We start from the raw sequence: 11,679 nt of genomic DNA, 5'->3' as shown, positions 1-11,679 counted from the left end.
GGTTCTTCAAAGTCAGGAACTCAGCAATTCCTTTTATGTTACCCTTACCACAGGAGTTAAAGTGAAACTGTAGAGCCATCTAGTGGTGTCTGTTATATTGTTTCTTGTGTTTTAGGAAACATTCAAAAATAGTGTGAAAATGACGTGTGGAAAAAGGCAAGGACGTAAATACAACCATAAAAGGAATCCCAAATGAATGAAACTAGGTAACTGTCATTACCTGACAGAAAGTCTAGAGAATTAGTTTAACTCATAGTTTTGGGGTAAAAATAATAAGTAATGTAGCCTTAACAGGTCAAGATACAGGTCACACTGAAATCTGCTTTTCACCATCTTTCTCAACATTTCGCCTTCTCCATTGTCTCCTCCTTTATTCCTGGAACCTTTTCCCTTTCATCTACATCCAGCCCGTCTATTAATGTCATCTACAGCTCTGTCTCATCCCCTCTGACCTCACATCAGACTACAGAGGAGGACCACCTGTCCACTGGTCCATTGTTGGGGTCAGAAGTTTAGGTGAAAACCAATCCTCCCGTGGGAAGTGGCCAGAAAAGTCCAGGGAGCTATTTAAAGACTTCTCGATAATGAGGAGGCACGGATGGAATCCCGGAGCCATGGTCTCTTTCATCATAAACACACACACACACCATAAACCCCCAACACACATACACCTCTCAGCAGCCATAATAGATGCTCCCAGCTTCAGCTCCATCAGTCCATCTGGCAGTACAGAAGTAAAAACTACGCTGACAGAGATGCTGCCTGTGTGCTACAAGTTCGACTAATGTAAAATGTGATGATCTTACCAAGTTTTCCTTAGCGACTAAGGCGACATTCAGACAGTGAGTGATTTAATTTCACTTTCCAAAGCAGATTTACCTCCAGTTTAATACCAAATTACTGTGATGTATTGAAATAAAGCAGATTATTCCATACTAGATATATAAAAACAATGGTTGAAGAAAATAACATTCTAACACTAAAAATGCACCAATGCAGTTTTTTGTTGTTGATTTTTTTGTTTTATTTGAAAAACTAGTTATAAACTACATATGGCTGCTGGGTGTTTGGTCTTAGAAGTCCATTCTGGCAAATCGTTGAACTCTCTCTGGTTGAAACGGCCTGCTGTTGCTCCTCTCTGTCCCTCCCTAGTGTTTATTAATAAACCTAAACAGATCTGAGGTAGTCATGGTCACACATAGCAGCACACTGACAGTGAGAGAGGAGGCTGGGTTAACTGTCTTTACCCCCCCTTCCTCTCTCAGTTCATCTGCACACACTGCTCCCGCTCATTCTTTGCTTCGTCGTTTGAACCACAACTCCTTTCAAACCAATTCATCCCGAGGATACAGCACAAGGAAAGGAAACACGGATTTAAGCTGAGAAGTAAGTTCAATTACAACTGATGGTAACCGCAACCATATGATGGTTTGTGTTAGAGATACTGATCAAATTTGAATGAAATCCACAGAAAAAAAATTCAGTAACCATTCATATATTTCCTAGCTTTCATACAACTACATCTGTGTGTAGCTAGTTAAAAGTAATTCTAAACACTACAGGCATGTCAGATGTAGCGTAAAAGAAATGTCTTTTTAAATGTAGTTGCTATTGCTTAGTTGAAAGAGAATAGTTTGTGTTTAGAATGGTCAGCAAATATAGGGCGGTGCTGTATTTGGGTGGTGGAGGTCTAAAGGAATGTGCCTTGTGCCCATGCCTGTCCTGCAGTGAGACAGCTGGTCACTGTCATGTTTTACCAAGGGTTTTGATTAGCTATGCTCAACACTGTCCAGTCCTTGGGCACTGGAGACACATAAGAAGAAACAAAAAGACAGGGTCAAAGAGAGAAGGGGATTGTAATTCCTGTAGATTTTAGTACTTTATTTATATTATCTGGCCTTGTTTAACATAAAAACTAGAGCTGTAGTTTTCTTGGAAGAGTTTCTGGCCAGGAAACAGCAACTATCAAATGAATCTCACGCTTGTCTTCAATGCCCTTTCTACATTACAAATCTCTGTGTGATGACACTATTGGGTCAATTTGATCAATTTACTCTCTGGGACTCTCTGGCCAGCCTTGGCAAACGCCCCAAAGGGTGAAATTACAGCTACATTATTCACCAGGGGGAGAGTGAAGATGCCCATCCATCGGCACATTGACATGTTATGATAATCTGCTCTCTAATGTAATCTGTGTAATGCCACTTCTTGGCGGTTCACACGTAAACCGCTTGTATGTGTTTATATTAATGGTGTTGCTGTTTTCATATGAATGCATGAGTAGGCTTGTCTGAAGTGTGTGTCTGACTATTGCCAAGCAGTAAGTTGCCCATGGCATTTAGACAGTTGCTGGAAACATACCTTCTTCTAAACTGCGTACTTGCCCCATTCTACATGCCCACACATGCTAATGACACCAAGCATAGCTTACACAGACGTCTGGTCAACATATTAACCCCACTCTTCTGTTGAGACATCACCAGTGCAGGCCAGGCCTAGTATGTGTGGCATGCAGAACAACTGCCAGCAACTACAGCGATCTTGCTTGATACGCATCAGCTAGGCTGTCTAATATATTCATTTGCTTTTGTCAAGGGATGAGACAGGCCTAAAGGAGACCACCTACATCAAAAGACGCTACAAGAATTAGGCTAACCCAATGGAGGACATGGATGCCAACATTTCATCTACTGGGTTTGAGCCTCTCTTCATCAGTGAAGAGGACGGGGAGGCAGACAGAAACCTCATGGAACAAAGCGAGTTCAACACTGCACAATCTGGACTCACCTTCACAGGAACACAGCTAAATCCATCAGCTTTAATTAAACCATACTTGCAGGAGATGGATGACTTACTGAAGAGCTGTGAGGAGCTCACTGGTATTCCTTTTGGCTCTCGATTCTCAGAAAGTTACACAGAAACAAGCATGAGCGAATCAATTCACGGTCAGAGCAAAGAGGTACTTACGATGGAGAGCTACAGAGAAACAAGTGCGTCTCCGCAAGCGTATCTTTCCACAAGCTACATCGACACACACATGGATGGGGCTGAACCAGAAGACCCGCCAGCACAAGGGCAGTTGCAAGGCCTGGACACCATCATCAACAGGTGTGGAGTGACCACAGAAGTTTCTCGCCAGACAGAAATGCCTCTCACTTCAGTGGGCAGCAAACTGAGTGAAACTATGGTGGAGTATGAGGGCCAGCTGCTGGGAATGTTGGCCATGCTGGAGAGCTGTATGGAAGAGGCTGGGATGGACTTTGAGCCGCAAGACTGGGCTACAGAATCAAGCCACGAATATGTACACATCAATAAAAATCCTCATCTTTACAGGGGTACAACACTGGTGCCCATTCAGCAAGAGAGGCCTGTGAAGTTGGAGACAGAGCCAATGCAATTAGAATCGTGGGCTGCTCAACGTCCAGAGGGAGATAAAGTTTCCAAGGACGGCAGAAATGGAGTGACAGTAGGTTCAGCAACAAATAGCAGGCAGCAGAAGCCGTTAGAGCCATTAGATGGTAACAAAAATGATCCTATGTACTGTGAAGGGACAAAGATGAGATATATGTTTCATGAAGGCACAGAAACAAAAGGAGACATAACTGGGACTGAAGTGGATGACACTGAAATGCCAGCTGAAGAGAGACCAGAGGCCAAGATGGACACAGCTGATCTGAGATCCGATATGAAGGAATTAGGGGAGTTGGGGTCTCAGATGGAGGAGTGCATCAAGGAAGTACAGCAGCTAGAGAAGAGGAGGAAGGAGCTGCTGGCAGAGGTGCTGGAGTTGAGAGGGAATAATAAAAGAGAGGAGGCAGAGGGGAGCAATGAGGAGGAAGAAATGACAGAAGAGCAAATTGACAGCAAAGTGGCAGAGCTAATGAATATAGTGAGGAGTGAGGAAGAGGGAAGAAGGGAGGAGAGGAAGAGGGAAATACAGAGCCTCAGGGAGGAGAGAGCAGAGGAGGAGAGGAGGATGTGGAAGATCAACCTGGAGAGACAGGGGCTGCAAGATGAGATCAGAAAGCTGAAAAGGAAGCTCTTCGCCATGGTCAGGGACTGTACCCACAGTCAGGCCTCCCTGAACAACCAGCGCCGTGAGGTGGAGCTGCTAAAGAGAGAAGAGGTAAGAAAATCTTTAATAAGAGTCTTCATCTGTGCATTGCTTTTCCAGAAAAAAAAAAAGAAAAGCTCCAATAATAAAAAAAAAAAAAATCTTTCTTCCCATGTTGCAGGAGAAGCTGCAGTCCCTGGTCCTACAGCTAACAGAAGAGGGCTGCCAGTTCAGGTCAGACCAGAAACAACAGCTATTAGAACTACAAGCAGAGCTTCATGCCCAGACCTCCAGTCAGACCTCCAACACCCAGGAGGAGCTGACCGAGTGCAGGAGACACTCCTGTGGGGACATCCAGCAGTATGTGCAGGGTGGGCTGAGAGCCCTGGAGGACAGGTGCTGTCACTGTCGAGTACTAGTTTTCACTCTTGACACATTTAGCATTTAAAGGCTAATCTTTTACAGCAACTAATACACTCCAGTTATTTAGTCCTGCTATGGCAAGAGTCGTGGGCTCAAAATGTGGAATGAGATTTTTCCAGTATCGTTTTAAATAACGGGTAATTTGTCGCTCACATTTCAGTTTTGGGTAGAAACTCATTAAAAGTTCAATGGTTGCCTTGGCCAGGTATGAACCCATTTTGCTGGCATTGCTGAAGAGGAGAGAGGCTACAGCTGGAGCGCTGGTGAAAGCCAAAGAGCAGGCCCAGGAGCTGAGGGCCCAGCTCAGACCCCTCAGGGAGGAGATCCAAAAGCTGAAGCTCCAGAGGGCTTGTTTGGAGGAGAAACTCAAACTCATCCACATGCAACGGAGAGAGGACGTGGGGCAGTACAAGGTGATCAAGATGATGTGGAGAGGGCTGTGCAACAGTTTGTGAAAGCTTGGGGAGTGGACAAACTGTCCCTGAAATGTACATTAGTAAAAGCCAGATCATTTGACACTCAAAGCTTTTACCACCCTTACAGGAGACAGTGTACGGTCTGGAGGAGAGCAGCCGAGAGCTAAAGACTGAGCTGAATATTCAGAAGAAAAAAACCAAAGAGATAGAGGAGTTGAGAGACAGCCTTGCCAAACAACTCCTCCTTTACAGGTAAGAATTACCGACCTATTCTGTATCATACTTTTAAAAACCATATAGGGAATAGCTCTGATTAAAACATTCTTCTTACAGGGCTGCCATTGAGGACCATAACAAACATGGCCATGAGGAGAAAACATGATCTTGTTTTTAAAAATCAAGCACATACCTGTCGTGGACACTGCTGAGTGATTTAATAACAAACTGATGTTTATTTTTTATCTGCAACATAGTGAACGCCAAGGTTCAATTAATGCACTTTACACACATTAAGAGACTTGCTGTTGTTGAAACACATAAAACTAAGATAGCCAACGTTTTTCAGAACAGTCTGTACAGATGAACGAGACTGCTGCTTGTAGAAAGGTTTTTGTTATGAATAAAGGCTTTGTGCTTCTTGTAATCTGAGTGCGACTGATGAGTTAACGTCTGACTCTGAAGAGCAGAGAGGGGTTCGTGTACTTATATGGGCAACGCGGCTGAAGAACTAAATAGTGGGACGCAGAGTAATAGGGTGAGAGTAAGCTCAGGAGACAGGAGAACACCGAGAAGTCACACCAGGCACATGAAAAGGTCTGAGCAAAGTGTGATGAGGCATAACCAACTGTTTGACTAAAAGGACTGTTTAGTTTGTTTAAAAATACTTCCAAGCTTAGCAAGACACTGGTACTATTAACAGAAGGGCTGACATAATTTCAAAGACTGATGAAAGTCATTTTTATTAAGAATGCACTCACAATTTAACTGTACAATTGCAAACTCTTGAACACAAAAATGCATTTCACAGTGACAAAAAATGATTACTACTTTATTTTATTAATTTAAATGAGCGATGTATGGTTAAAGGTTAGTGGACGTCGGACCACAAGTGGACAATTCAAGCACAGATTCACTCGGAAGTTCTATTTTCTATGAGAAACAGCTGGTGTGGAAATCAGTATTCAGAACAATTTGGTGGTGATCAAACTGAACCATTACGTCAAAAGGTTGGACTGGATTTTACAAAGAAGATGACAATTTCTACGACGCTCACTACATGCGTGGAGGGAACTGTACATTTTTTCACAACAGGTTACTGTGAATAGGCCTTTGTCTTGGGCTGTCAGTGTAATCACCTCTTTACATAGTAGAAAAGCATATTATCTGTTTTTGAAAAAGCACTGGCTAAAACGGTTCAGTGTACAAGGGAATGCCAATTTCATTACAAAAATATACCTTTTTTTTTATATGAGGTGCAAAAAACATGGCTGAAATTCTTGAGACAATAAATTATTGAGTAAAAGGAGAGGGGGTCTTCACTTAGAATATTCCAAACCAGACCAGGACTGTACCTGAACATGATTTCCATGTTTCCTGTATTATCAGTGATTTGCGACTTACAGTGTCCCACTGGTAAAGTAGAGCAGGATGGGAAGAAGTAGCTGCATGGAACTTCTGAGGTGGCAGTTTGTGATGAGGTTGTGGGTTAAGACACGAAGCAGGCAGACGGATTACACTGTGGCTTCAGGGTCTGTTGCACCCTCAGGATCTTCATCATTGTAGATGTTCTCAGCCTACAAGGAGAATCGGTGTGTCAGTGATTCAGACCTACTGTCAGGTTATCAGACATATTTACGAGTCAGCCCGCAACTGGATTTGAGGAAAACCCGTAAAAAAGATTTATGACAGTTTAGTGTCACAGAAAATACTTTATACTACTAATAATTTTAGTAGTATAATAAAAGTATTACAACGTGAAGAAAATAAACACACACCTGAGTTAGCACACTTTCATACTCACCATTTTTATCTCTTCTGTGTCATCACCTTGCCCTGACTGAATCCCTCCAAATGTTAAATCAAAAATCGATCGAGGTTTTCTTTTTGTCGTTAGCTGAAATGTCAGGAACCTCCAATCACGTGACTCTTTCCAACAAATTCATTGCGGCTTTCTCTGATCCACATGTTCTAGCTTTTCCTTTAGAGACGTGGAATCCTGAGAGCAGTCACTTGCTGTCTGTGGACTTAAAATGTTCCTGCAAATTCATGATTCTGTATGTTGTCTTTGAGGTAAAATAACTCCCTCTAAGACATAATTAAACAAAAGAGGAATCATGTTCTCTCCATAGCTAACGTGGTTTAGTACAATGTGGACTCAGCTCTCTTACCATTTGCCAGACTTGCATAATGTTGTCTTCAGACACAGAGCAGATGATCCAGGGCTCGTTGGGGTTCCAGGAGAAGTCAGAGATCTTGGCTGTGTGACCTCCATGGATAAACTAGTAGACAGAAGAAAAGCCATTATTCTCATTATCATACAAAATGATGTTACCAATAAGAGTGAAACTCAACCGCCCAAGATCAGCAGGCTTCAAAGAGGCTCACCAGTAGCTCAGGCGGGCCGTCCTCTGTGTCTTCTGGGGACTGCTCCTCTCCAATTTTACTACAAAAAACAGACAGAAGAGTTAAACTTGGTACTAAACCATGTTATGGTCCATGGAATGTCTTCACATCTAGTCTCTTCTTCAGGAGCCATATTTCCACTGACTCTGATGACTGTTGTACAGCACACCATCACATCTATAAACTGTATCCAGATCCCCGGAACAGAGTTAATTAGCTGAGGAAAAACTATTGCATCGCTCTTGCAAAAATCAACCTGGCACATAAAGATAGCCGAGCTGAGAAAGAAGCAGCACTTGCAACATGGGCGAGATGCTTTGTTCAATGGACAGTGGACATTACCACACTGAATAACCAGACACATTCAGTGGAAATGAAGGGTAAAAGTTTTTACCTGAGATCCCAGACATTGAGGCGACGGTCTGTTCCACTGGATGCCAATATGGTCTCATTATGAGGTGACCACTGAACCTGGAACAGCCAGACAACTTATATTAGCAATGCAGGCATACATTACTGAAACTCTCATCGCACACAATTTGTCAGGAACATTTATGTCAGAGTTCATATGTTTGCTTAGGAAATGTTGATACTTCATGTTTATTAACTTTCTGATCTATACATCAGAGAATTTTCACAGCATCAGAAAACTTTTATCTGAGAATTCAATTTTTAATGCACCATGGTTGTTTCATTTCTTCTAATTTCTTTTAGCTGACTATACAGGATACCTTGCTATCCTTCTTTCAAGACAATGATAAATATTTTACCTGGAAGATCTCATCCTTGTGTGACTCAAAGGAATGCAGCTTCAGTTTCAGGTTTCTCAAGTCCCAAAGAGCCACAGTCTGTGAACAGGAAAGAGATCTTACACATATCTGCCAGATTTTCTTTATGTCTGTGATAAGACTGCAGTTTCAAACCCTACCATCTTTATTCATTTAGTCAAAGACCAAACAAATAAATCCACATGATATCACAGAATTAACCCTAATGCTGTAAATGAAACTAAAGAGCAACAACCACAATGAAGTGAAATATTTCATTACCTTGTCTGCAGAGCCAGAGGCGAGAATGAACTCGCTGTAAGGGTTAAATGACAAACAGTTGACCTCTGCAGTGTGGGCATCTACTGCATGGCTGGGCTTGGAGGTGTTGTTTGAACGAGTGTCCCAGCTGAGATGAAAAGAACAAGGTGATAGTCATTCGTTTGCATTATTTAAAAAATGACAGACATCCATGGACTGTGCATTATCATTATCAAGCTTCTTACATCATGAGCTTCTGGTCATCCGCTACAGATCCAAAGAGTGACTCATGGAGCAAGTGCCAAGAGACGTCTTCCACCACAGCAGTATGACCCGTGAAGATCGTCTTCGCATCAATTATCTTCCCTTCCTTTGGCGCAGCACTTATGTCCCACAGACAGATCGTCTAAACATTAAAGAAGGATAATATTTCAGATCCCATGTTTGAGCACTTCTTAAAATTTTAAATTGGTGACCCAATAAAACTCAAAATATGATGATCAACACCGAAACTTAATTTTCTCTTACGTGGTCGTCGGACGCACTAAGCAGAGAGCCAGACAGATTTGAATTCCAGGAGAGACCGTAGCCCTCTTTCTGATGACCTCTGAGACGCAGATCGGGGCGGCACTCTCCAGAAGCGTCTGCTGATGGCAAAATGAACGTATTTATTTTGGAGCATCAACAAAAACTGACAAACATTAATGAGGATATGATCAACAAAATATTTTTCAGAAATCTCTATACCTGGTTTGGAGGGATGCTTGGTGTAGTCAAACACAAGTACATCTGACGTGGGGGTCTTAGTGGCGATGATGCAGGGATTCTGTGGCATGTATCGGGCACGATTAACCTCTCCTTCATGGTTGATCTTGATTTCTATCTCAATCTTGCCACTTACTGAGCCAAAGCCTCCAAACTCTGCAGAAAATACAAAGAAATATGTATACAGATGCGATATGGAGGCAATTCATACTTTTCTCGTTTAAGGCAAATGATTAAGGGATAGTACGTTTAGAAATGTACAGTTCACCAATAAAACCAGAGTACTATTTCGAGTGGTTACTCATAAGCTGTAGGGATGTGTCAGGATTCTGGAAATATCCAGAGAAGTCAAATAATAAAGGTGACTGAACCCCACTTAAATGACAGTTCCTGAGGTGTCTGCTACTTCACAATGCATTATAACAACTAAGCACCTCTGTCACTTTTTCTATTAAACTGATTCTACTCCATTAACAGTATAACGGTTACTGTAAACACACAGGCAATTACTAAAAATATAAATAAAAGGTCTGCCTGTTTGAGTATGTACACTTATTTAGCATGTGATTGTATAGGTCTCCAACCTCCTTTTTCACTGTCATACTGTGAGGCGTCAAACTGGGCATCATCATTGGGCAGCTGGACACTGGCAATAACCAGGTGATTCTGTTCATCAGATGTGTGAGTGCCCAACACCAGCCGGTGCACACTGTAATCCTTCCCCTCTGGCCTATAAGGGATTTAAATAAAAAAAAGGTTAATCATTTATGTAATCATCACTTATTGAAAGAACACATGTTGGTATACATGTGTGAGTATTATTACTGGCCAAGTGTGTAAGAGAGTGTACCTGGAGACATCAGGCAGCCACTGAGCAGTGAGGCTGGGCCACTCTAAAGCATGGGTCATTACCAGGTCGTAGAGGAAGGGGGTGTTCTTCTTCCAGATCTTGTACTCCTCATTTATCACCCTCTCCTCCACTGTATCATCAAATGCACCAGCTATAGCAGATAGAGAGAGTTGACAGAACCAGTGATGAATGACTCCTTATTTCACAACAATTCCAGTTTTCATTTAGTTACGTCAAACGCAAGATGTATCTCTAGCTTTCACTCACTGAGGGTGTCAGTTTAATATTAAGGAAGAAGCCAGTGGTTCTCAGCGACAGTAAAGACATCACTGGCATTTAATGCGGTGAGGTTAGACAACAGCTGTTTAAAATGTCTTTACAGTTGACAAACAGATGAACATACAGATGACATACTGAACTGGTGTTCAGTATGTAGCCGTGTGGAGGTATGATTAACATATCACCGTTAGGTTGCTGTCTATACTGACTCTTGCTACACGGTTAGCATACCTACTATAACTTACAAGACAGCGGTGTTGCACACTCAGTAGTTACAAATGGTCGATGACAACGAATCACGCGAAAACAAGAACTGCAATCCTAAACCGCAAGGAACACTAAGGAAGTATGCCTGGTTTGGGTTTTGATTTGTAAACTGCACGTAGCAGCTAAGCTAAGCTACCTAAGCTAGCCAGATTGCTAACTTAATGGTGATGGTTATTTGTCAATGACAACAATAAAACCCCTCATTTTACCTTCCTTGTCCGCCATTGCAGGTATCTTAAGTAGCTGATACACCACAGCGACTTAAGTTAGGAAGTAACTGCTACGCAGAGCCAAAGAGCCTTGTCTCAGGTCCTGGTTTGCCGACAAAGCTGCCTATGCTGTTTAAAGCCCAGACTGAACGACGCTAAGCTAACTAGCTAGCTCTCAGACTGGCAGAGACGTGGGTGCATTCGCGCGCTCAGTACAAGCGAGAGAGCCGTCTTTGCACCAATCAGAGCGCACCAGCTGTCCTCGTGCTGACCAGCTGAGGGCAGCAACAGGCCGCGTGATGCCACTATAGACTGCATAGAATACTGCTTTACCAGATTATTAATCTTAATCTTTATTCCGAACTGATTCACAACAGATTAGGTTTCGGGCTAATAAAGTTGAAAAGCATTTATTTTACTTATTTTCCTTTTTCAAAATTCCCTCGCTTGCCAATGAATCTTGTGTTTACCCCTGACTGCGTTTATGTGTTCAGAGATTATTAGTGTTCTATTTAACCTGTTTTTATTTTCCACATTACGGCTGCGATGCAATGCATGTATGCCACTGAAATGTTTGTTAATAAAAATGAACATGTTTACACAATGTTTAATTTCACCAGAAAATTAAAGAAAAGTTTCAGATATTTTTATTCCTGTGGTTGGGGCCTCGGTGGTTCCTATAATGACTTTAAAGATTAATTTACTTCTCTCTGTTTATAGGAAAAACTATATGGCCATGACACATTTTAATTGTATTCCTCGCTAC

The 11,679-nt window shown here is 42.2% G+C and overlaps 2 protein-coding genes across 3 annotated transcripts; one reads left to right on the top strand and one right to left on the bottom strand.

Moving 5' to 3' along the window:
- The first annotated feature begins 751 nt into the window (after window positions 1-751).
- Window positions 752-5,536, top strand: sync (syncoilin, intermediate filament protein). The gene is made up of 7 exons (XM_041053814.1): window positions 752-842; window positions 1,266-1,386; window positions 2,596-4,126; window positions 4,236-4,450; window positions 4,683-4,890; window positions 5,021-5,145; window positions 5,227-5,536. Exons 3-7 carry the CDS (start codon window positions 2,660-2,662, stop codon window positions 5,273-5,275), a joined length of 2,064 nt encoding a protein of 687 aa, XP_040909748.1. The 5' UTR covers window positions 752-842; window positions 1,266-1,386; window positions 2,596-2,659; the 3' UTR covers window positions 5,276-5,536.
- Window positions 5,499-11,080, bottom strand: rbbp4 (retinoblastoma binding protein 4). Of its 2 annotated transcripts, none has more exons than XM_041053815.1 (12): window positions 10,914-11,080; window positions 10,159-10,309; window positions 9,893-10,038; window positions 9,291-9,464; window positions 9,072-9,190; window positions 8,789-8,949; window positions 8,565-8,691; window positions 8,286-8,363; window positions 7,910-7,986; window positions 7,498-7,555; window positions 7,281-7,391; window positions 5,499-6,686 (listed from the first exon to the last, which is right to left on the bottom strand). In XM_041053815.1, exons 1-12 carry the CDS (start codon window positions 10,927-10,929, stop codon window positions 6,624-6,626), a joined length of 1,281 nt encoding a protein of 426 aa, XP_040909749.1. In that variant the 5' UTR covers window positions 10,930-11,080; the 3' UTR covers window positions 5,499-6,623. The 2 variants fall into 2 exon arrangements, with proteins under 2 accessions (XP_040909749.1, XP_040909750.1); XM_041053816.1 differs by having other exon boundaries at window positions 9,072-9,187.
- Between the last annotated feature and the right edge of the window lie 599 nt (window positions 11,081-11,679).

This window comes from Toxotes jaculatrix, chromosome 13 (assembly GCF_017976425.1).
Source record: "Toxotes jaculatrix isolate fToxJac2 chromosome 13, fToxJac2.pri, whole genome shotgun sequence".
Taxonomy (NCBI): Eukaryota; Metazoa; Chordata; class Actinopteri; family Toxotidae; genus Toxotes; species Toxotes jaculatrix.
The sequence above is the reverse complement of the archived record's forward strand: the minus strand, read 5'-3'. Positions and strand labels throughout refer to the sequence as shown.

Bases quoted from the DNA above. Each gene is read 5' to 3' on its own strand.
- sync (XM_041053814.1), top strand. From the start codon at position 2,660: ATGGAGGACATGGATGCCAACATTTCATCTACTGGGTTTGAGCCTCTC. The intron at 4,451-4,682 runs GTGCTGTCACTG...TGCCTTGGCCAG, and splicing joins CTGAGAGCCCTGGAGGACAG to GTATGAACCCATTTTGCTGG. The intron at 4,891-5,020 runs GTGATCAAGATG...CCACCCTTACAG, and splicing joins AGGACGTGGGGCAGTACAAG to GAGACAGTGTACGGTCTGGA.
- rbbp4 (XM_041053815.1), bottom strand. The intron at 10,039-10,158 runs GTACACTCTCTT...AATCCCTTATAG, and splicing joins TGGCTGCCTGATGTCTCCAG to GCCAGAGGGGAAGGATTACA. The intron at 7,987-8,285 runs GTAAAATATTTA...TGGCTGTTCCAG, and splicing joins ACAAGGATGAGATCTTCCAG to GTTCAGTGGTCACCTCATAA.